This window comes from Pan troglodytes, chromosome 15 (genome assembly GCF_028858775.2).
Source record: "Pan troglodytes isolate AG18354 chromosome 15, NHGRI_mPanTro3-v2.0_pri, whole genome shotgun sequence".
NCBI classification, from domain to species: Eukaryota; Metazoa; Chordata; class Mammalia; order Primates; family Hominidae; genus Pan; species Pan troglodytes.
In genome coordinates this window covers 32,967,668-32,988,985 of record NC_072413.2, presented here as the reverse complement: position 1 = coordinate 32,988,985, position 21,318 = coordinate 32,967,668, and the positions used below count along the sequence as shown (strand labels likewise).

Here is a 21,318-nt window from a genome sequence, read left to right as displayed (position 1 = left end):
AGGGAGAGTTGGAAGCAGTAATATTTTTAGGAAGCGATGACCAGCTGTCTTTTTATTTTTTATTTGATTGACTGACAGAGTCTAGCTCTGTCGCCAGGCTGGAGTGCAGTGGTGCAATCTTGGCTCACTGCAGCCTCTGCCTCCTGGGTTCAAGCGATTCTCCTGCCTCAGCCTCCCGAGTAGCAGGATTACAGGTATGCACCATCACACCCGGCTAATTTTTGTATTTTTAGTAGAGACGGCTGGTTTCACCGTGTTGGCCAGGCTGGTCTTGAACTCCTGACTTCAGGTGATCCACCCACCTCGGCATCCCAAAGTACTGGGATTATAGGCGTGAGCCACCGCGCCTGGCCTCAGTTGTCTTTTTAATTCTCATTTTTGTTTATAGTAATCATTATTCATAGACTAATTTCTTTATTCATAAAGAAATTCATAATCTCTTCCTTTCCCTTGTTTTAATGTAAGTGGTAATAAAATTTTGATTTTTTAATTTTATTGTTATTATTAATTATACCAGTCACTCAGGCTGCTGTGCAGTGGCGCAATCTGAGCTCACTGCAACCTCTGCTTCCCGGGCTCAAGCAATCCTCCAGCCCCAGCCTCACAAGCAGCTGCGACTACAGGAATGCACCACCAAGCTGACTAACTTTTGTATTCTTTGTAGAGACGGGGTCTTGCCAAGTTGCCCAGGCTGGTCTTGCACTCCTGAGCTCAGTTATCTGCCTGCCTTGCCTTGGCCTCCCAAATGTTGGGATTACAGGTGTGCGCCACCACACCTGGCCTGGCCCTATTTTTTTGTTGTTGTTTTTTAAATGAAGCTAAACATAAAAAATGCCACTGTTTCTCAAAAAAAAAAAAAAAAAGCCACTGTTCTTCAAAGAATTTTAGATATGTTATATTGCATTATTCGGATATGCAGCAGGATTAAGGAATTCATTGGTGAAAGAATGGCACGTAATCTGTTTATGCAGTCACCAGATTGTCAAGTTTTTTAGGGGAAGTATCCTAATTTTGTACCAGTCAGGATCTAATTTAGCTTTTCCTATCCGCTTATCTGTTTTGCTTTTCCCCAATTCTCCAAGCTGTTTGGAGAAATAATACACTTGAAACATTTTTACTCAAAAAACTAGGAAGAAAAACTTTTTGTTTTCATTGATTTGTGAAATTGCTAAGCCTGGTACTAAGGACAAACAAAAGGGGAAATGTGTGGACCTACACTGCAAGGAGAGAATTTATACATCTGAATACATATATGGACTATACTACCCTTTCTACCAATGCATATACTTTAGATTTCATTATACTATACCTTTCTTAGGTCTGTGAGGAAGCATTTTGCTTTTCGAACATTATCTAGATATTAAAATTAAGATCTGTGGCCAAGTGCAGTGGCTCATACCTGTAATCCCAGCACTTTGGGAGGCCCAGGTGGGTGGATCACTTGAGGTGAGGAGTTGGAGACCAGCCTGGCCAACACAGTGAAACCCCATCTCTACTAAAAATACAAAAATTAGCTGGGTGTGGTAGCAGGCACCTTTAATCCCAGCTACTCGAGAGGCTGAGGCAGGAGAATTGCTTGAACCCAGGAGGCAGAAGTTGCAGTGAGCCAAGATCATGCCACTGCACTCCAGCCTAGGTGACAAAGCAAGACTCTGTCTCAAAAATTAAATAAAATAAATAAATAAAATTAAGATCTGTAAGAATAATCTTTTACTTTACCAGTGAGAATTGCTTTTCCATTATGCAAGGTAATTTATATGTAAGCCTAGTTTCTAGATCTGAGGAGGTTACTTTCTGAAGGATATGCTTTAGGAAATACTAGAGAATTGCTTAGTTTCAGTTAACTGTAGCTGAAAAGGCCGGGCGCGGTGGCTTACGCCTGTAATCCCAGCATTTTGGGAGGCCGAGGCGGGCAGATCACGAGGTCAGGAGATCACGAGGTCAGGAGATCGAGACCATCCTAGCTAACACGGTGAAACCCTGTCTCTACTAAAAATACAAAACAAAATTAGCCGGGCGCCGTGGCGGGTGCCTATAGTTCCAGCTACTCAGGAGGCTGAGACAGGAGAATGGCGTGAACCCAGGAGGCGGAGCTTTCAGTGAGCCAAGATCGCGACACTGCACTCCAGCCTGGGCGACAGAGCGAGACTCCATCTCAAAAAAAAACAAACAAACAAAAAAAACTAGCTGTAAAGTATTTTTAATAAAATTGAGTAAAAATAATCCAAAAACTTTTGTGTTCTAGATTTTTCTTTTGCATTACACTCTGAAAATCTGTTCCCAATGAATGTTTAATGCAATTGGACATTTTTAAGATCAAAAAGGAAATAATGACTATTTGGTCCTATTTTGGTCGAATTTTCATATCTCCCAGAAAATAGTTAACATCTCAGTGTACGGAGTGTCTATTTTCTGTTGGAATTTGGTATTTATATATCCAGTTTGGCGTGTAGTGAACCAATATTTTGCTTTGTTATCACCTAAAATGTTGTAATTATTTACTCAGAGCCATCGCCTGTGACACTGGGTCGAAGGAGTTCTGGCCGACAGGGAGGAGTTCATGAATTGTCTGCTTTTGAACAACTTGTTGTAGAATTGGTACGACATGATGACAGCTGGCCTTTTTTGAAACTTGTTTCTAAAATCCAGGTAATTACTAGACTTGATAAAATGTATTCATGTATATTATCTGATTTAGTCCACGTGATAACTTTGAAGTAGTCAAAACACCTGTTACTCACTGTCTAGTTTTTGTTGTTGTTGTTGTTTTTTCCTGAGACAGTCTCATTCTGTCGCCCAGGCTGGAGTGCAGTGGCGCGATCTCGGCTCACTGCAAGCTCTGCCTCCCAGGTTCAAGCGATTCTCCTGCCTCAGCTTCCTGAGTAACTGGGATTACAGGCACACACCACCACACCCGGCTAATATTTCTATTTTTAGTAGAGACGGGGTTTCAACATGTTGGTCAGGCTGGTCTCAATCTCCTGACCTTGTGATCTGCCCACCTCGGCCCCCCAAAGTGGTGGGATTCCAGGTGTGAGCCACCGCACCTGGCCATGTCTTCTTCTTAGTATTTTTAGAGACAGGGTTTCTGTCGCCCAGGCCGGAGTGCAGTGGCATATTTTGGTTCGCTGCAGCCTCAACCTCCTGAGCTCAAGTGATCCTCCAACTTAGCCACTTGAGTAGTTGGTACTACAGGCACATGCCACCAGGTCCAGCTATTTTTTTTTTTTTTTTTTTTTTTGAGACAGGGTCTCACTTCATTGCCAGGCTGGTCTTGAACATCAGTTCCTATGTTCAAAACAATAGGGTTGGCTGGGCGCTGTGGCTCACACCTGTAATCCCAGCACTTTGGGAGGCCGAGGCGGGCGGATCATGAGGTCAGGAGATCGAGACCATCCTGGCTAACACAGTGAAACCCCGTCTCTACTAAAAATACAAAAAAATTAGCCGGGCGTGGTGGCAGGCGCCTGTAGTCCCCGCTACTCGGGAGGCTGAGGCAGGAGAATGACTTGAACCCGGGAGGCAGAAGTTGCAGTGAGCCGAGATCGCGCCATTGCAGTCCACACTCCAGCCTGGGCAACAAGAGTGAAACTCCATCTCAAAAAAAAAAAAAACAAAACAATAGAGTTAGACAGCTCAGTCCCTTCTGATTTTGTGACTGATTCTTTTTTTGTTGTTTTTGTTTTTGTTTTGAGACGAAGTCTTGCTTTTGTCCCCCGGCTGGAGTGCAGTGGCGTGATCTTGGCTCACCGCAACCTCCACCTCCCGGGTTCAAGCAATTCTCCTGCCTCAGCCTCCCAAGTAGCTGGGATTACAGGGGCCTGCCACCACACCTGGCTAATTTTTGTATTTTTATTAGCGACGGGGTTTCACCATGTTGGCCAGGCTGTTCTCGAACTCCTGACCTCAGGTGATCTGCCCACCTTGGCCTCCCAAAATGCTGAGATTACAGGCACGGGCCACTGCACCCAGCCTTTTTTTTTTTTTTTTTGAGATGGAGTCTTGCTCTTGTCGTCCAGGCTGGAGTGCAATGGTGCGATCTCAGCTCACTACAACCTCCACCTTCTGGGTTCAAGTGATTCTCCTGCCTCAGCCTCCCGAGTAGCCGGAATTACAGGCACCTGCCACCATACCTGGCTAATTTTTGTATTTTTAGTAGAGACAGGGTTTCACCATGTTGGCCAGGCTGGTCTCAAACTCCTAACCTCAGGTGATCCATGTGTCTTGGCCTCCCAAAGTGCTGGGATTACAGGCATGAGCCACCGTGCCCAGCCATGACTGATTCTTTATAAATAATGATGGTGTGTTACAATGACCTCAATGTTTTTGTTCTATGTAATGAATATGAATAGAGTTAATTGAGTACCATTAATCATATTTTTCTTATGTAAAGCAGTAGTTCTCAAACTACCGCATGCCTCAGAATCATTTGGAGGACTTGCTAAAACATTGATTCCTGAACCCCAGAGTGTTTGATTCATTAGGTCTGGAATGATGTCTAACTCTTGGATTTCTGACAAGTCCCCAGATGATGCTGATGGTCCTGGCCCAGAGAGCACATTTTGAGAAACACTGATATAAAAGTTATTCTGGGCCAGGCGTAGTGGCTCACACCTGTAATCCCAACACTTTGGGAGGCCAAGGCGGTGGATCACCTAAGATCAGGAGTTCAAGACCAGCCTTGCCAACATGGCAAAACCCCATCTCTACTAAAAATGCAAAAATTAGCTGAGCATGGTGGTGCATGCCTGTAATCCCAGCTACTCGGAAGGCTGAGGCAGGAGAATCGCTTGAACCCAGGAGGCGGAAGTTGTAGTGAGTCGAGATCACGCAACTGCACCCCAGCCTGGGCAAGACTCTGTCTCAAAAAAAAAAAAAAAAAAAAAATAGGTATTCTGGCTGGGTGCAGTGTGTCACGCCTGTAATCTCAACAGTTTAGGGCCAGGCACAGTGGCTCATGCCTGTGATCCCAGCACTTTGGGAGGCCGAGGTGGGCGGATCACGAGGTCAAGAGATTGAGGCCATCCTGGCTAACACGGTGAAACCCTGTCTCTACTAAAAAAACACAAAAAATTAGCCGGGCATGGTGGCACACACCTGTAGTCCCAGCTACTCTGGAGGTTGAGGCAGGACAATCACTTGAACCCGGGAGGCAGAGCTTGCAGTCAGCCGAGATCGTGCCACTGCACTCCAGCCTGGGTGGCAGAGTGAGACTCTGTCTCAAAAAAAAAAAAAAAAGAAAAAAACCAGTTTGGGAGGCTGAGGCAGGTGGATCGCTTGAGTCCAGGAGTTTGAGACCAGCCTAACCAACATGGTCAAACCTTGACTCTACAAAAAATACAAAAAAAAAAAAGAAAAAGAAAAAAAATAGCCGAGTGTGGTGGTGCATGACTTTGGTCTCAGTTACTTGGGAATCTGAGGCAGGAGGATCACTTGAGCTTGGAAGGTGGAGGTTGCAATGAGCCGAGATAACACCACTACACTCCAGCCTGGGTGACAGAGCAAGACCCTGTCTCCAAAGGAAAAGGAAAAAAAAAAAAAGATAGGTATTAGGTAACAGTGATGGCCTAATCAAACTGAAGGATATGAGATGGTGTTGTAGTTAGGTTATATATATATATGGCAGAATGTGATCTCTTATATAGCAAAAATAGAACAGAGTTATGGTACTGTAATAGAAGTTATCATGGTATTACAGAAGTAGAGTAGACAGAGATTGATTTGAGCATTTCAGAGGGACAAAATAATAATTAGAATGCTTTTTAAGGAGAACTATTTGGAACTGGTCATTGAAGAAGGATAGAATTTCAACACTAAGAAATGCAGTAAGGATGTTTCAGGGAGAAAGGAATATGCTATACGGTAGACACCCAGAAATGAGAATATGGTGAATGGTGGATGGTTTGAATGAGGTTGGGTTAGAAAGTCTCAGACACACAACTGTATTATAAAGGGTCTCACTCACCAGTGTGAGGTAAAGGTTTCTGAATGAAGAAGTGACATCATCAGAATTCTACTTTGAGACTTCTAGAGCAAGAATGAGAAGGATTAATTAATATTGAATAGCATAAAAAAATTAAATCTTAGTTTGACTTGTTTGACTCATTTTGCCTGGGTAACTTTTGTCCTAAATTACACTTTGTTACATACATTTTATTCATTATTACAAATGCAATAATGCTCATTGAAGAATTTTTTTCTTCTGGTCACAACTGACAATGGTGTGTATATATAGAGAGAGCACGATATCTATATAGATATATATCTATATAGACACATCTATATAGACATATATATATCTATATAGAGAGGAGAGAGTCATGAGCAAGACCATATTGCAATTGCATATTGAGTTGCTTTTTAGTGCAAAACTTTTAGTTATTTGAACACTTCTTTCCAGTTAAGTTTTCTGTGTGGACAGAGATATTTGAATTATTTTACAGGTCCCAGACTACTATGACATCATCAAAAAGCCCATTGCCTTAAATATAATTCGTGAAAAAGTGAATAAGTGTGAATATAAATTAGCATGTAAGTAATTTATGTTTTTCTTTGATATTTATTTTTCTAAGGCATTTTGTTATAGCATCTTTGATATTTATTTTTGTTTAAAGAGGTAGAGGCTGTTTTTCTGTTACTAAAAGGATGTGTGTTGATGTAGTTGTGTAGATGGCATTCCATGAGGTTCCACAAGTACTTATTAGTGTATGTGGGGATGAAAGATGGATTAGGATCAAGTAAGTTAAAGATACTTTATAGATCTGATCTTACTCAAAGAAGTTCTTTATAATCACATAATGTATATGATCACATAATTGGATAGTTTCAATAAAACAATTTTAAAGTATTTACAGTTAAACAGTTTTAAGCCTCAGTTCTGCTACCTTGTTTCAGAATCTTTTTTCTTTCTTCTTTTTCTTTTTTCTTTTTTTTTTTTTGAGATACGTCTCACTCTGTTGCCCAGGCTGGAGTGCAGAGGCAAAATTTTGGTTCACTGCAGCCTTGACCTCACAGGCTCAAGCTGTCCTCCCACCTCAGCCTCCCAAGTAGCTGGGACCACAGGTGCAGGCCACCATGCCTAATTTTTTTTTTTTTTTGAGATGATGGAGTCTTGCTCTGTGGCCCAGGCTGGAGTGCAGTGGTGCGATCTCGACTCACTGCAACCTCTGCCTCCTGGGTTCAAGTGATTCTCCTGCCTCAGCCTCCCAAGTAGCTGGGATTACAGATGCCCGCCACCACGCCCCGCTATTTTTGTATTTTTAGTAGAGATGGGGTTTCACCATGTTGCCCAGGCTGGTGTCGAACTCCTGACCTCAGGTGATCTGTCTGCCTCGGCCTCCCAAAGTGCTGGGATTACAGGCTTGAACCACCGCAAGTGGCTAATTTTTGTATTTTTTGTAGAGATGGGGTTTTGATATATTGCCCAGGATGGTCTCGAACTCCTGAGCTCAAGTGATCCTCCTGCCTCAGCCTCCCAAGTGCTGAGATTACAGATGTGAGCCACCATGCCTAGCCAGAGTCTTCTCTTTCTAAAGAAAAAAGTGGGCTTCCATTTTCTTAATAAAATTTCCAGATATGATACAAGAATTATATTTATTATAATTTATGTACTTTCATTCTAATCTTTTTGTCTCTTTCCCTTTCTAGCTGAGTTTATTGATGATATTGAGTTAATGTTTTCGAACTGCTTTGAATACAACCCTCGTAACACAAGTGAAGCAAAAGCTGGAACTAGGCTTCAAGCATTTTTTCATATTCAGGCTCAAAAGCTTGGACTCCACGTCACACCCAGTAATGTGGACCAAGTTAGCACACCACCGGCTGCGAAAAAGTCACGAATCTAACTTTGTCCTTCTAAAGGATATATTTGAAGAAAAACAAATTGTTCATGAAAATGGAACATTAAATCATGCTGTATAAAGCAATAACAATTGATTGACCACATGAAAGTGTGGCCTGCACTATATTCTCAATTTTAATATTAAGCACTCAGGAGAATGTAGGAAAGATGTCCTTTGCTACAGTTTTGTTCAGTATCTAATAAGTTTGATAGATGTATTGGATACAGTACTGGTTTACAGAGGTTTTTGTACATTTTTGAGATCATTCATGTGTCCAGAGATCTTGGAAAATATTTTTTCACCCACGATTTATTTTGTTATTGATGATTTTTTTTAAAAGTGGTGGTATTAAGGGAGAGTTATCTACATGGATGAGTCTTCCGCTATAGCACAGTTTAGAAAAGGTGTTTATGTCTTAATTAATTGTTTGAGTACATTCTTTCAACACTACACATGAATGAATCCAATCTTATATCCTTGAAGTGCTGTACCAGTGCTGGCTGCAGGTATTAAGTCCAAGTTTATTAACTAGATATTTATTTAGTATTGAGAGTAATTTGTGAATTTGTTTTGTATTTATAAAATTTATACCTGAAAAATGTTCCTTAATGTTTTAAACTTTTACTGTGTTTTTATTCCTCTAACTTCCTTAATGATCAATCAAAAAAAGTAACACCCTCCCTTTTCCCTGACAGTTCTTTCAGCTTTACAGAACTGTATTATAAGTTTCTATGTATAACAACTTTTTAACTGTACAAATAAAATAACATTTTTTCAAATAATCTGGAATTCTCTAATTTTTACAATCAGCTTTGGACTTTTGCTCGTGATAAAAACAGACCATAGGAACCAACGTTTTGTTGTATCTGAGTCTCTATAGCAGTAATTTGCTGCTTTTTCTGCTGAAACCCTTGAGGAGTAAGATCCATTTCATTTCATCAAAAACAGTAACATGATGTGCATGGATTCTCATTAAAAAGAGGAGAGAAAGTTTGGAATACACTCACCTAGTTGAGAATCTGGAAATAAATAATTAAAGTTTTTATGCATATATACACATAAAAGGAGCTATTTCTTAGGTATGGAAGACATACAGGGGCTTCAGTTTTGTAGCATACTTTTCCTTTTTAGGATGCAAAAGGCAGGTGTCTTCCCTATTCTCTAGGACTTTTTGGTAGGCGGGAGAGAACCTTCCCTCTATTTCCTTAAAATCCTGAGGGTACTGCATTATTATTTAATTAATTTACTTGGAAGTTTACCTGTCTTTCTCATATAGTTTGAGATTATCAATTTTCTAGATTCTTCACATGAATATAACTAACTTTTGGTAAATGTGTATAATTTTATATGCCATAACTAAATTTCTTGGAAATTAATAACATTTAAATATCAAGACAATTCTGAAAATACAATTACATTTTAATAGTAATTTATCTGATTACTTAATATTCTTTTTTTAAATAAAATTTTAATTTTTTAGAATAGAGACAAGGTCTTGCTGTGTTGCTTAGACTAGTCTGAACTCCTGAGCTCAAAGTGATCTGCCTGCCTTGAACTCCCAAAGTGCTGGGATTACAGGTGTGAGTCACTGTGCCCGGCCAATATTCTTCATTTTTTAATGTTAATAACAAGCAATTTTTATGTTAGCTTTTCTTCTACACAGTTAACACAAAGGAACCATTTCCAACCAACTAATTATGGAATTATTCAATCTGCAAGTCAGTCATAAAACTTGCAATTTATTTACCATTTCTCAGACTGAGTTAAAATAAGACCTTACCTTTTTTTTTTTTTTTTTTTTTTTTAAGATGTGGTCTTGGCTCTGTCACCCAGGCTAGAGTGCAGTGGCATGATCTCAGCTCACTGCAACCTCCACCTCCTGGTTTCAAGTGATTCTCCTGCCTCAGCCTCCCGAGTAGCTGGGATTACAGGCATGCGCCACCACACCTGGCTAATTTTTGTATTTTTAATAGAGACAGGGTTTCACCATGTTGGCCAGGCTGGTCTCGAACTCCTGACCTCAGGTGATCTGCCCACCTCAGCCTCCCATAGTGCCGGGATTACAGGCGTGCGCCACCGCACCAGCCAAGACATTACCTTGCAATCTGCTCAGCCAAATTGTCTTATATGCCAAATTCATCATTTATTCCCATACACATCTATAGTAATTAAAAATTTTAGGCCAGGCACGGTGGCTCACGCCTGTAATCCCAAAACTTTGGGAGGCTGAGGTGGGCGGATCACCTGAGGTCAGGAGTTCGAGACCAACCTGGCCAACATGGTGAAACTGTCTCTGCTAAAAATACAAAAATTAGCTGGGCGTGATGGCAGTTGCCTGTAATCCCAGCTACTTGGGAGGCTGAGGCAAGAGAATCTCTTGGACCTGGGAGGCAGAGGTTGCAGTGAGCCAAGATCGTGCCATTGCACTCCAGCCTGAGTGGCAGAGCAAGACTCCATCTCAAAAATTTTATACAGCAACATGATTGACAAGGGATATATGGTAGTGGCTGAGAATGTAATGTCAACATGACCAAGAAAGCAATCAGCATTATTTGACTCCTACTTTTCTTTCATGTTTTTCTTCAAGGAGAAAGGACTACATAATGGAATGAGAGAAACAAAAACATGAGTCAGAGAACTGGAGTTCAGTATGATGAAAGAGACATTTAAATCAGCTGGGCACCTCTTACTGAGTTTAGTCTCTAAACCCAGATAAATTGTATTTCTAAAAGCACTTGATTTGTAATTGTAAAAGAGAGTACCAGAAGGGAAATAAATTAATATATCCCATTGTGTTGCCAAGCCCTTTAATGCAAAAGTTTATAGCTTTTGTACCCAAAAACTATGTAAAATGCTTTTTTATGTTAAGCAAGGCAGTTCTCTAAGATTTTGGTATTCTCTCAATTTTTCAGTTAAGGTTAAGACTCAGATGGATTTTTGTTTTTAAGACAGGGTCTCACTGTGTTGCCCAGGCTGGACTCAAACTCCTGGGCTCGAGATATCTTCCCACCTCAGCCTCCAGAGTAGCTGGGACTACTGGTGTGAGCCACTGCACTTGGCTGGATTTTATTTTTTTAAACACTTGCCCAAGATCACAGAGTAAACTACATCAGTTCTATCAAACTTCGCCTTTCCATTACATCAGGGTACCTCCCAGAAGATAAGACATAGTCCATTTTCTCATTTGTTCATTTTTGATATGTTAAAATGTTATGTTTTTTTCTAGAGAGAGAAGGGGACATGGTTAGTTGCACAGATTTGAGTACCCTATTTGATTTCAAGAATTCAGCAGAGTACTTAGGTTAACTTCAGTAATAACGTGAGGAATATCGTGCTCAGGCTATATTCCACACTAACCCCATTAGCCGTTTATATTTGCCATTCAAGAAAGCTTATGGCCAGGCTCACACCTGTAATCCCAGCACTTTGGGAGGCCAAGGCAGGCAGATCACTTGAGGTCAGGAGTTCGAGACCAGCCTGGCCAACATAGTGAAACCCTGTCTCTACTAAAAATACAAAAATTAGCCAGGTGTGGTGGCACATGCCTGTAATCCCAGCTACTTGGGAGGCTGAGGCAGGAGAATCACTTGAACCCAGGAGGCAAAGGTTTCAGTGAGCCAAGACTGCACCACCGCACTACAGCCTGAGTGACAGAGCAAGACTCCGTCTCAAAAAAAAAAAAAAAGTTTACACTTTTAAGAGCATTAAAGCAAACCTCTAGATTAGGGGGAAAAAATACAGGAACATCAGTAAACAAGTTATTTACTGGTATGCAAATGACCAAGCTATTATTTATTTAGAAATAGGGTCTTGCTCTGTTACGCAGGCTGGCGTGCAATCCGTGGCACTATCATAGCTCGCTGTAACCTTGTAACCTAAAACTCCTAGGCTCAAGCAATCCTCCCACCTCAGCCTCCCACAGCTCTAAGATAACAGGCGTGAGCCACTGCTCTCAGCCTAATCTTCATTTCTTACTTTTCTGAGTGAACGTTTTGTCTTAGGAGCTAGCAACTCTATCAAAAAATTTTGAGAAAATATATTGAGTATAGATGCACAAATCTCTGTAAATTTTAATATTGTGATTTAAGCCTTTATTGTAGCCATTATTAGAGCTATATTACTTTTTTCCCCAGTAAAATGAAAATTTTATTTCTAGTTATAAAATGAATAAATGGTGATTGCCCATAAAAATAGAAAACAACAAATATATAAAATAGAAATAAACAGTGTATAATTTTCTGGATTCCTTTCTTCAGCAAAATGGGATCATGGTGTACAAATCCTATGTTAAACAGCTCTTTTCATTCTGCAGTGTATTGTGGATGCCTCTATTTCTGAGCTGTCCAGTACTCCAGTCTATCTAGGTCTCACCTCATTTGGAACCCTTCTCTCAGATATCCCAGTCTTGCATTTATTTAACCAGTTATCAAATGACATCTTTTTTTCAATGTGAAGTCATCTCTAATGACATTTAGATGGTACAAAATTATATTTTCCTTGGGATACTCTGGCTATATAATTAACTCACACATTAGTAATATTTTTCATGTATATGACAGCTGTTTCTGATCTAATGATCTGAAGAGTAGCAAACTAAAACTGGATGAGGCAGTGTAGCATTTTTCCAGCTGATAGGCATTTGATTTTAAATATTTCCCTCCCTTAGCTTTTTGTGACTGGTGTTTGTTCTTTTGCCTCATCCTATGAACTTCCCCATGAAGGAGGAATTGGGATAGGATTTGACATCCTGCTGTAAACAACTAAAAAACTGGACAAAATAACTAACTATGGACAACAGGCAATTCTCAATAGTCAGCAAGACTAAGTACTACAAGATTTCCCTGTCACCTTCCTAAATAACAAAACCAAGCAACTCAATTTTTTTTTTCTTTTTTTTTCTGAGACGGAGTCTCTGTCATCCAGTCTGGAGTGCAGTGGCGCGATCTCGGCTCACTGCAACCTCCACCTCCAGGTTCAAGCGATTCTCCTGCCTCACCCTCCTGAGTAGCTGGGACCAGAGGCATGCGCAACGACACCCAGCTAATTTTTTGTATTTTTAGTAGAGACGGGGTTTCGCCATGTTGACCAGGCTGGTCTCAAATTCCTGACCTCAAGTGATCCACCTGCCTCGGCCTCCCAAAGTGCTGGATTACAGGCATAAGCCACTGCACCTGGTCTCAACTTATTTGTAAAATTCTTTTCCCCATTACCCTAAATGGGATTTATCTTGTCCTGCATGATCTGACACCGTTCTGTAGGCCTCATCTATCACCTTGCACCATATCACCTATGTATTGGTTCCTGAACACTGGACTCTATTGTTTCTGGATATTGAGAGTTTTGTAAGACTCTATGCCCTCTCACTTGCTGTGCTTTCTGCCTGAAATGTCTTTCTACCTCCACTTCACCAGGAGGAAGCAAATAACCTAAAAACCTGTTAAAAATACCCAGAAGAGAGTTTCTGTTTGAGATGATGAACAGTCCTGGAAATGGATAGTGATGACAGTTGCACAACAATGTATACTTAATGCCAATGAATTGTACACTTTAAGATGATTAAATCACACCTGTAATCCTAGCACTTTGGGAGGCTGAGGCAGGCAAATCACTTGAGCCCAGGAGTTTGAGATCAGCCTGGGCAATATGGCGAAACCCTGTCTCTGTAAAAAATTAGCCCGGTGTGGCACACACCTGTGGTCCCAGCTACTCAGGAGGCAGAGGTGAGAGAATTGCTTGAGCGTGGGAGGTTGAGGCTGCAGTGAGCCATGACAGTGCCACTGTACCCCAGCCTGGGCAACACAGCAAGACCCTATCTCAAAAAAATATATTTTAAAAAAAGATAATAAAGTGGTAAATGTATTGATTTATTTATGAGACAGGGTCTCTGTTGCCCAGGCTGGAGTGCAGTGGCCCAATTAGAGCTCACTACAGTCTCAAAACTCCTGAGCTCAATCTTCCTGCCTCAGTCTCCCCAGTAAATAGGACTAAAGTGCATGCCACCACGCCCAGCTAATTTTAAGATTTTTTGTAGAGATGAGGTCTTGCTATGTTGCCCAGGCTGGTCTTGAACTGCTGCCTTCAAGCTGTCCTCCCACCTCAGTCTTCCAAAGTGCTGGAAGTGTAGGCATGAGTCACCATGCCCAGCCTGAATTAAAGTTTTTTTTTTTTGAGACGAAGTCTCATTCTTGTCCCCCAGGCTGGAGTGCAATGGCGTGATCTCGGCTCACTGCAACCTCCGCCTCCCGGGTTCAAGCAGTTCTCCTACCTCAGCCTCCCGAGTAGCTGGAATTACAGGCACCCGCCACCATGCCCGGCTAATTTTTGTATTTTTAGTAGAGACAGGGTTTCACCATGTTGGCCAGGCAGGTCTCGAGCTCCTGACCTCAGGTGATCTGCCTGCCTCGGCCCCACAAAGTGCTGGGATTACAGGCATGAGCCACCACGCCCAGCCTAAATTTTTTAAATACCTAGAAATGCTAAGTAAAATACTACAAGCATCTTATCTGATGAAATTCATAGCCAAGTACACTTGAGAGACTAAAACTATTCTGGTAGTCACATGAGCTGAAGCTGATGCTCTCCTGGTTGTGGAGTGGCAGGTGCCAGCCCATAAAGGAGAGTTAGATAGTCTCAACACTCCAGGGACTTAGGTTTTAAAACCTATGTGGAGACAGGAGATAGGCCCTGGGGCTCACTCAAATCAGGATTGAACTGAAAACCCATAAAAAGCTGTAACCCACGTAGGAGTATACCTTTATTGAAAATGTGGGCTGGAAAAAAATCTGCCAATATGTAATCCAAAAACCTAGGAGAATAATCTGCTTTAAAAAGTGGTCCTGGCTACTCTGGGCTCACTGCAAAAAAAAAAAAAAAAAAACTGTGGTCCCAGGTCAGGGTGTGGTGGCTCACGCCTGTAATCCCATCACTAGAAGGCCGAGGCAGGCAGATCACCTGAGGTCAGGAGTTCGAGACCAGCCTGGCCAACATGGTGAAACCCCATCTCTAATAAAAATACAAAATTAGCCGGGTGTGGTGGCACATGCCTGTGTAATCCCAGCTACTTGAACCCAGGAGGCAGAGGTTGCAGTGAGCTGAGATCGCACCACGGCACTCCAGCCTGGGTGACAGAGCAAGACTCCATCTCAAAAAAAAAAAAAAAAAAAAAAGTGGTCTTTAGACAGACTTCCATTTCTGGTAAGACGAAGTAGGCATCTTCTCTCCTATTCCTCCCACTCAGTATAGCTAAAAACCCTGGACATTCTATATAAAACAAAAATAAGACTGAAAGGTGACAATAAGTCAGACTGACTAAAGGACCTTGGGACCAGAGGAAAGACAGTGGTAAGTTCCCTAGGTTTCCTTTTTGACTTATATATCAGACTTGATGCTAAAGAAGCGGCAACTTGAAAATGCCAAGTGGCACAGACGAAGTGTAAAGCCACAACAAAAGCCTCTCTAGCCAAAGAACTAGGACAGGGGCAGCCTAATAAGACAGAAAACCTAGACAATAACCACTATCCCAGCCAAACACCACAAAAAACAAACCAACCAACCAACCCTGGCCCTACCCATATCCACACCAACAAAGAACAAGCAGGGAGTCTACACTTCCATCCCCAGAAGGATAAAATGAGGCGGTACAGTGCACCCACCGGAGTGGTGTCAGAGAAGTAAGGAACAAGAAAGGCAAAGTAAGGAACCTGGCCTTTCATTCCTGCTGGCAGAAATGAGATACCCCCAATCCCTCCCAGTGTCAGTACAGACCGTCTGGGGGGCTGATTCACACAACTGCCCACCAATAGCAAGGAGCACCCCCTTTCTGGTGTCAAAGAGGCTGGCAGGAGAACTTGGACTTCTACTTGTATCTGGCAGTTACAAGGAAGCAACCCAGCTTTCTTTGCCAGAATGGTGTCACAGAAAGCCAGCTAAAACTAGGTTTAAATAAGGTATTAAGTCTCATCATGGGCTGGGCATGGTGGCTCATGAGTGGAATCCCAGCACTTCGGGAGGCCAAAGCCGGCCAAACCCAGGAGTTCGACACCAGCTTGGGCAATATGGCAAAACCTGTCTCTACAAAAAATACAAAAATTAGCTGGGCATGCTGGCACATGCCTGTGGTCCCAGCTACTTGGGAGGCTGAGGTGGGAGAATCGCTTGAGTGTGGGAGGTGGGGGTTGCAGTGAGCCGAGAGCAAGCCACTGCACTCCAGCCTGAATGACAGATTGAGACCCAGACATTTTTGTATTGTTATGAGACTTTATTTTTATTTTTTTGCAACAAAAAATAAAAGGCTCATAACAATACGAAAATGTCTGCATTTCAATAAAAAATCATTCATACGAAGAACCAAGAAGATTGAAACTGAATGAAAAAAAAGATGTCAACACCAAAATGACATGTTAGAACAATTGACAAGGATTTTAAAGCAGCCATGATGAAAATGCTTCAATGAGCAATTCTGAACATCCCTGAAACAAATAAAGTAGCTTCAGTGTACTAGTTTCCTATTGCTGCCATAACAAATCACCACAAATTCACCAGCTTAATGCAGATTCGTTAGCTGTAGGTTAGAAGTCTGACATGGGTCCTAACTGGGCTAAATCAATTTGTCCACAAGGCTGTTACTTTCTAGAGACCCTAAGGGAGAATCTACTTCCTCGCTCCTTCCAGCTTCTACCCACATTCCTTGGCATGTGGCCCTCTTCCTCCATCTTCAAAGCCAGCAACATGACATCTCTGTGCCCTTCTGTCACATCTTCCTCTAACCACAAGCAGGAAAGTTTCTCTGATTTTAAGGATCCATGTAATTAGATTGCACCCACCAGACAATCCAAGCTAATCTCCCTGTTCAAATCCTCAAGCACATTTTTAAAGTTTATTTTGCCATGTAGAGTAACATATTCACAGTTCCAGGGATTATGACATGGACATCTTTGGAGGGCCATTCTGCCTACTGCACTCAGCAAAGAAATACAAAGTCTCAGAATACGGAAGTTATGAAGAAGAACCAAATGGAAAATTTAGGGCACAGTAACCAAAAGAAAAATCTCAGTGGATGGACCCAACAGGAGAATGGAGGAGAGAGAGGAAAGAATCAGTAAACTACAATACATATTACCCAATCTGAGCAACAGAGAAAAAACAGATTGAACAAAATTGAACACGACCTTAGGGAACTATAACAAAAAAAAACTAACATTCATGTCATCAGAGTTGCCGAAGCAGAGGAGAAAAAAGGTGGGACTAACAAAGCCCACAAAGAAATGACTCAAAATTCCCCAAGAGACAACCCACAGATTCAAGAAGGTGAACAAACTCTGAAAAGGATAAACCCAAAGAAATCCATGCCAAGACATCAAAATTAATTTTCTGAAAACTAAAGACAAAAAAATCTTGAAAATAGCCAGCAGAAAATGAGTGACATTTTACCTATAAGGGGAAATCAATTAGAACACACTAGAAAATGGTGGGAGAAAGAAGTGGCGCAATATTTTTCAGGAACGAACTGTTCAAGTTTTGTTCAAAAACAAAACTGTCGGCCGGGCACAGTGGCTCACGCCTGTAATCCCAGCACTTTGGGAGGCCAGGGCGGGTAGATCACTTGAGGTCAGGAGTTCGAGACCAGCCTGGCCAACATGGTAAAACCCCATCTCTACTAAAAATACAAAAATTAGCCGGGCATGGTGGCATGCACCTGTAATCCCAGCTACTCAGGAGGCTGAGACAGGAGAATCACTTGAACCCAGAGGTAGAGGTTACAGTGAGCCAAGATTACACTACTGCACTCCAGCCTGGGCAACAAGAGTGAGATTCTTTCTCAAAAAAAAAAAAAAAAAAAAAAGGCCAGGCATGGTGGCTCCCGCCTGTAATCCCAGCACTTTGGGAGGCTGAGGTGGGCAGATCATGAGGTCAGGAGATCAAGACCATCCTGGCTAACACGGTGAAACCCCATCTCTACTAAAAATACAAAAAATTAGCCAGGAGTGGCGGCAGGCACCTGTAGTCCCAGCTACTTGGGAGGCTGAGGCAGGAGAATGGCGTCAATCCGGGAGGCGGAGGTTGCAGTGAGCCGAGATCATGCCACTGCACTCCAGCCTGGGCGACAGAGCGAGACTCCATCTAAAAATAAAAAATTAAAAAAAAGAAGTTATCTAGGCTGGGTGGAGTAGCTCACACCTCTAATCTCAGCACTTTGGGAAGCTGAGTTAGGATGATCATTTGAGCTCAGGAGTTCAAGATCAGCCTGGGCAATATGGTGAAACACTGTCTCTACAAAAAATACAAAAATTAGCCAGGAGTGGTGGCTCATGCCTGTGGCCCCAGGTACTTGGGAGGCTGAGACAGAACTATCACTTGAACCCAGGAAGTAGTGGTTGCAATAAGCTGAGATCCGGTCATTACACTCCAACCTGGACACTAGACAGAGACACTGTCTCAAAAAAAAAAAAGGAGAGACAGAGAGATTAGCCGAGAACTATGAGTTGTGGGTAGGGGGGGCTGAATAAATAAGACTGCAGGGGATTTTTTTTTTTAAATACAGGGTCTTACTCTGTCCCCAGGCTGGAATGCAGTGGCACAATCTCGGCTCGCTGCAGCCTCAAACTCCCCAGATTCAGGTGACCCTCCCACCTCAGTCTCCTGAGTAGCTAGGACCACAGGCACATGCCACCATGCCCAGCTAATTTTTGTATTTTTGGTAGAGATGGGGTTTCGCCATGTTACCCAGGCTGGTTTCGAAATCCTCAGCTCAAGCGACCCACCTGCCTTGGCCTCCCAAAGTGCTGCAATGATGGCACCCAGCCAAGAATGTTAACCTGAAGTGTGCATGCGTTTAGGGCCACAAAATATATGAAGCAAAAGCTGATAGAACTGAAAGGAGAAATAGACAAACCTACAATTACAGACGGAGACTTCAACACTTCCCTCTTAACAATTACTAGAACAACTAGGCAGAAAATCAGCAATGATATAAAAGAACTAAACAATAACATCAACCAGTAACATACAGGTTTAGAAAAACTCCACCCAACAACAGAACACAATTTATTTTCAAGTACCCACAGAACATACACCAAGACAGATCATATCCTGGGCCATAAAACAAACCTTAAATTTAAAAGAACTGAAATTATGTAAAATGTAATCTGTGGCCACAATGAAATCAAACTAGAAATCAATAATGGAAACATAACAGGAAAATCTCCAAACTAAACAAAATACTTTTAGATAATCCATGGGTCAAAGAGGAGGTAAAAAAAAATTGAGAAAAAAAAAGAGAATACAATAAACAGAATGAAAAAAATAGATATATTTTCCCCCAAGCTATATGCTTCTACCTTAATACTCTTCCTCTATTTCATTTCAGGTTTTTTCACTCTAAAGTCTAAACTAACTAGGTCAGAGTCTTCAAAGTATTGCATTTGTTTAACTTACTGACTGGCATAATAATGCTATCTCAGCATAAACTATGGTAAAGGTTCCACCAGTCCAGGCCATTTTTGACAACTTCTTGGAAGGAAATGGGCAAACCACAAATCAAAAGAACATCCGCATCTGAAAATCCATCCTGTATAATAGTAGAAGGCAAGAGATCTGTAACTAAAGCTAGTTATAAGTTGATGGACTCACTATGAACAATTTGGCTACATCTGGTAGAATTACAGAAAGCATGTAGAGTTCACATGTGTTAGAAATCCTAGCAGATCAAAGACTCTTAGCTTGAACTCTTTCTTAGTAGAGCTAAAAATGTATGTCACTTGGCCAGGCACGGTGGCTCACGCCTGTAACCCCAGCACTTTCGGAGGCCAAGGCAGGAGGATCACAAAGTCAGGAGTTCAAGACCAGCCTGGCCAACATGGTGAAACCCCGTCTCTACTAAAAACACAAAAATTAGCTGGGCATGGTGGCATGCACCTATAATCCCAGCTACTCAGGAGGCTGAGGCAGGAGAATTGCTTGAACCCGGGAAGCAGAGGTTGCAGTGAGCCGAGATCACGCCACTGCACTCCAGCCTGGGTGACAGAACAAGACCCTGTCTTGGAAAAAAAAAAAAAAAAAGTGAAGACCATGGGAAAGGCGCAGTATCTGGCCTGGAGTGCAGTGTTCCTCACGGCACAGTCCCTTAGTGGGACTCCCTTGGCTAGGGGAGGGAGTTCCCCAACCCCTTGTGCTTCCCGGGTGAGGCAACACCCCACCCTGCTTCAGCTTGCTGTCTGTCAGCTGCACCCACTGTCCAACCAGTCCCAATGAGATAAATCAGGTACCTCAGGTGGAAATGCAGAAATCACCCACCTTCCACATCAGTCTCGCTGGGAGCTGCAGACCAGAGCTGTTCCTATTTGGCCATCTTGCCAACAATCCCCTTAAGAAACTCACTCAAAACCACACAACTACATGGAAACTGAACAACCTGCTCCTGAATGAGTACTGGGTAAATAAGGAAATTAAGGTAGAAATAAGTCAGTTCTTTGAAACCAATGAAAACAAAGACACAATGTACCAGAATCTCTGGGACACATCTAAAGCAGTGTTTAGAGGGAAATTTATAGCATTAAGTGCCCACAAGAGAAAGCAGGAAAGATCTGAAATCGACACCCTAACATCACAATTAAAAGAACTAGAGAGCTCTCGGCTTTCGGCTCGGAGGAGGCCAAGGTGCAACTTTCTTTGGTCATTCCGCACCAGCCGCCTCCACCATGCCGCCAAAGTTCGACCCCAACGAGATCAAAGTCGTATACCTGAGGTGCACCGGAGGTGAAGTCGGTGCCACTTCTGCCCTGGCCCCCAAGATCGGCCCCCTGGGTCTGTCTCCAAAAAAGGTTGGTGATGACATTGCCAAGGCAACGGGTGACTGGAAGGGCCTGAGGATTACAGTGAAACTGACCATTCAGAACAGACAGGCCCAGATTGAAGTGGTGCCTTCTGCCTCTGCCCTAATCATCAAAGCTCTTAAGGAACCACCAAGACACAGAAAGAAATAGAAAAACATTAAACACAGTGGGAATATCACTTTTGATGAGATCGTCAACATTGCTTGACAGATGCGGCACTGATCCTTAGCCAGAGAACTCTCTGGAACCATTAAAGAGATCCTGGGGACTGCCCAGTCTGTGGGCTGTAACGTTGATGGCCGCCACCCTCATGACATCATAGATGGCATCAACAGTGGTGCTGTGGAATGCCCAGCCAGTTAAGCACAAAGGAAAATATTTCAATAAAGGATCATTTAACAACTGGTGAAAAAAAAAAAGAACTAGAGAAGAGAAGCAAGAGCAAACAAATTCAAAAGCTAACAGAAGACAAGAAATAACTAAGATCAGAGCAGAACTGAAAGAGATAGAGACATGAAAAACCCTTCAAAAAATCAACGAATCCAGGAGCTGGTTTTTTGAAAAGATCAACAACATAGATAGACTGCTAGCCAGACTAATAAAGAAGAAAAGAGAGAAGAATCAAATAGATGCAATAAAAAATGATA

General features: G+C 42.2%; 1 protein-coding gene and 1 pseudogene across 15 annotated transcripts in view; both read left to right on the top strand.

The window, feature by feature from the left end:
- BAZ1A (bromodomain adjacent to zinc finger domain 1A) overlaps positions 1–8,623 on the top strand; it is a 174,992-nt gene extending 166,369 nt beyond the window's left edge. For all 15 annotated transcript variants that reach the window (XR_010151086.1, XM_063793303.1, XM_054666477.2 and 12 more), the window contains 3 exons: positions 2,507–2,649; positions 6,444–6,531; positions 7,648–8,623. Coding sequence is in view for 14 of the 15 variants with exons in the window: in XM_063793303.1 (XP_063649373.1) it covers positions 2,507–2,649; positions 6,444–6,531; positions 7,648–7,844 (428 nt within the window). In the remaining variant the exon portion in view is untranslated. The remainder of the gene's footprint in view (positions 1–2,506; positions 2,650–6,443; positions 6,532–7,647) is intronic.
- Positions 8,624–20,100: 11,477 nt separating this feature from the next.
- LOC100615397 (large ribosomal subunit protein uL11-like) lies at positions 20,101–21,081 on the top strand (annotated as a pseudogene).
- Positions 21,082–21,318: the final 237 nt, after the last annotated feature.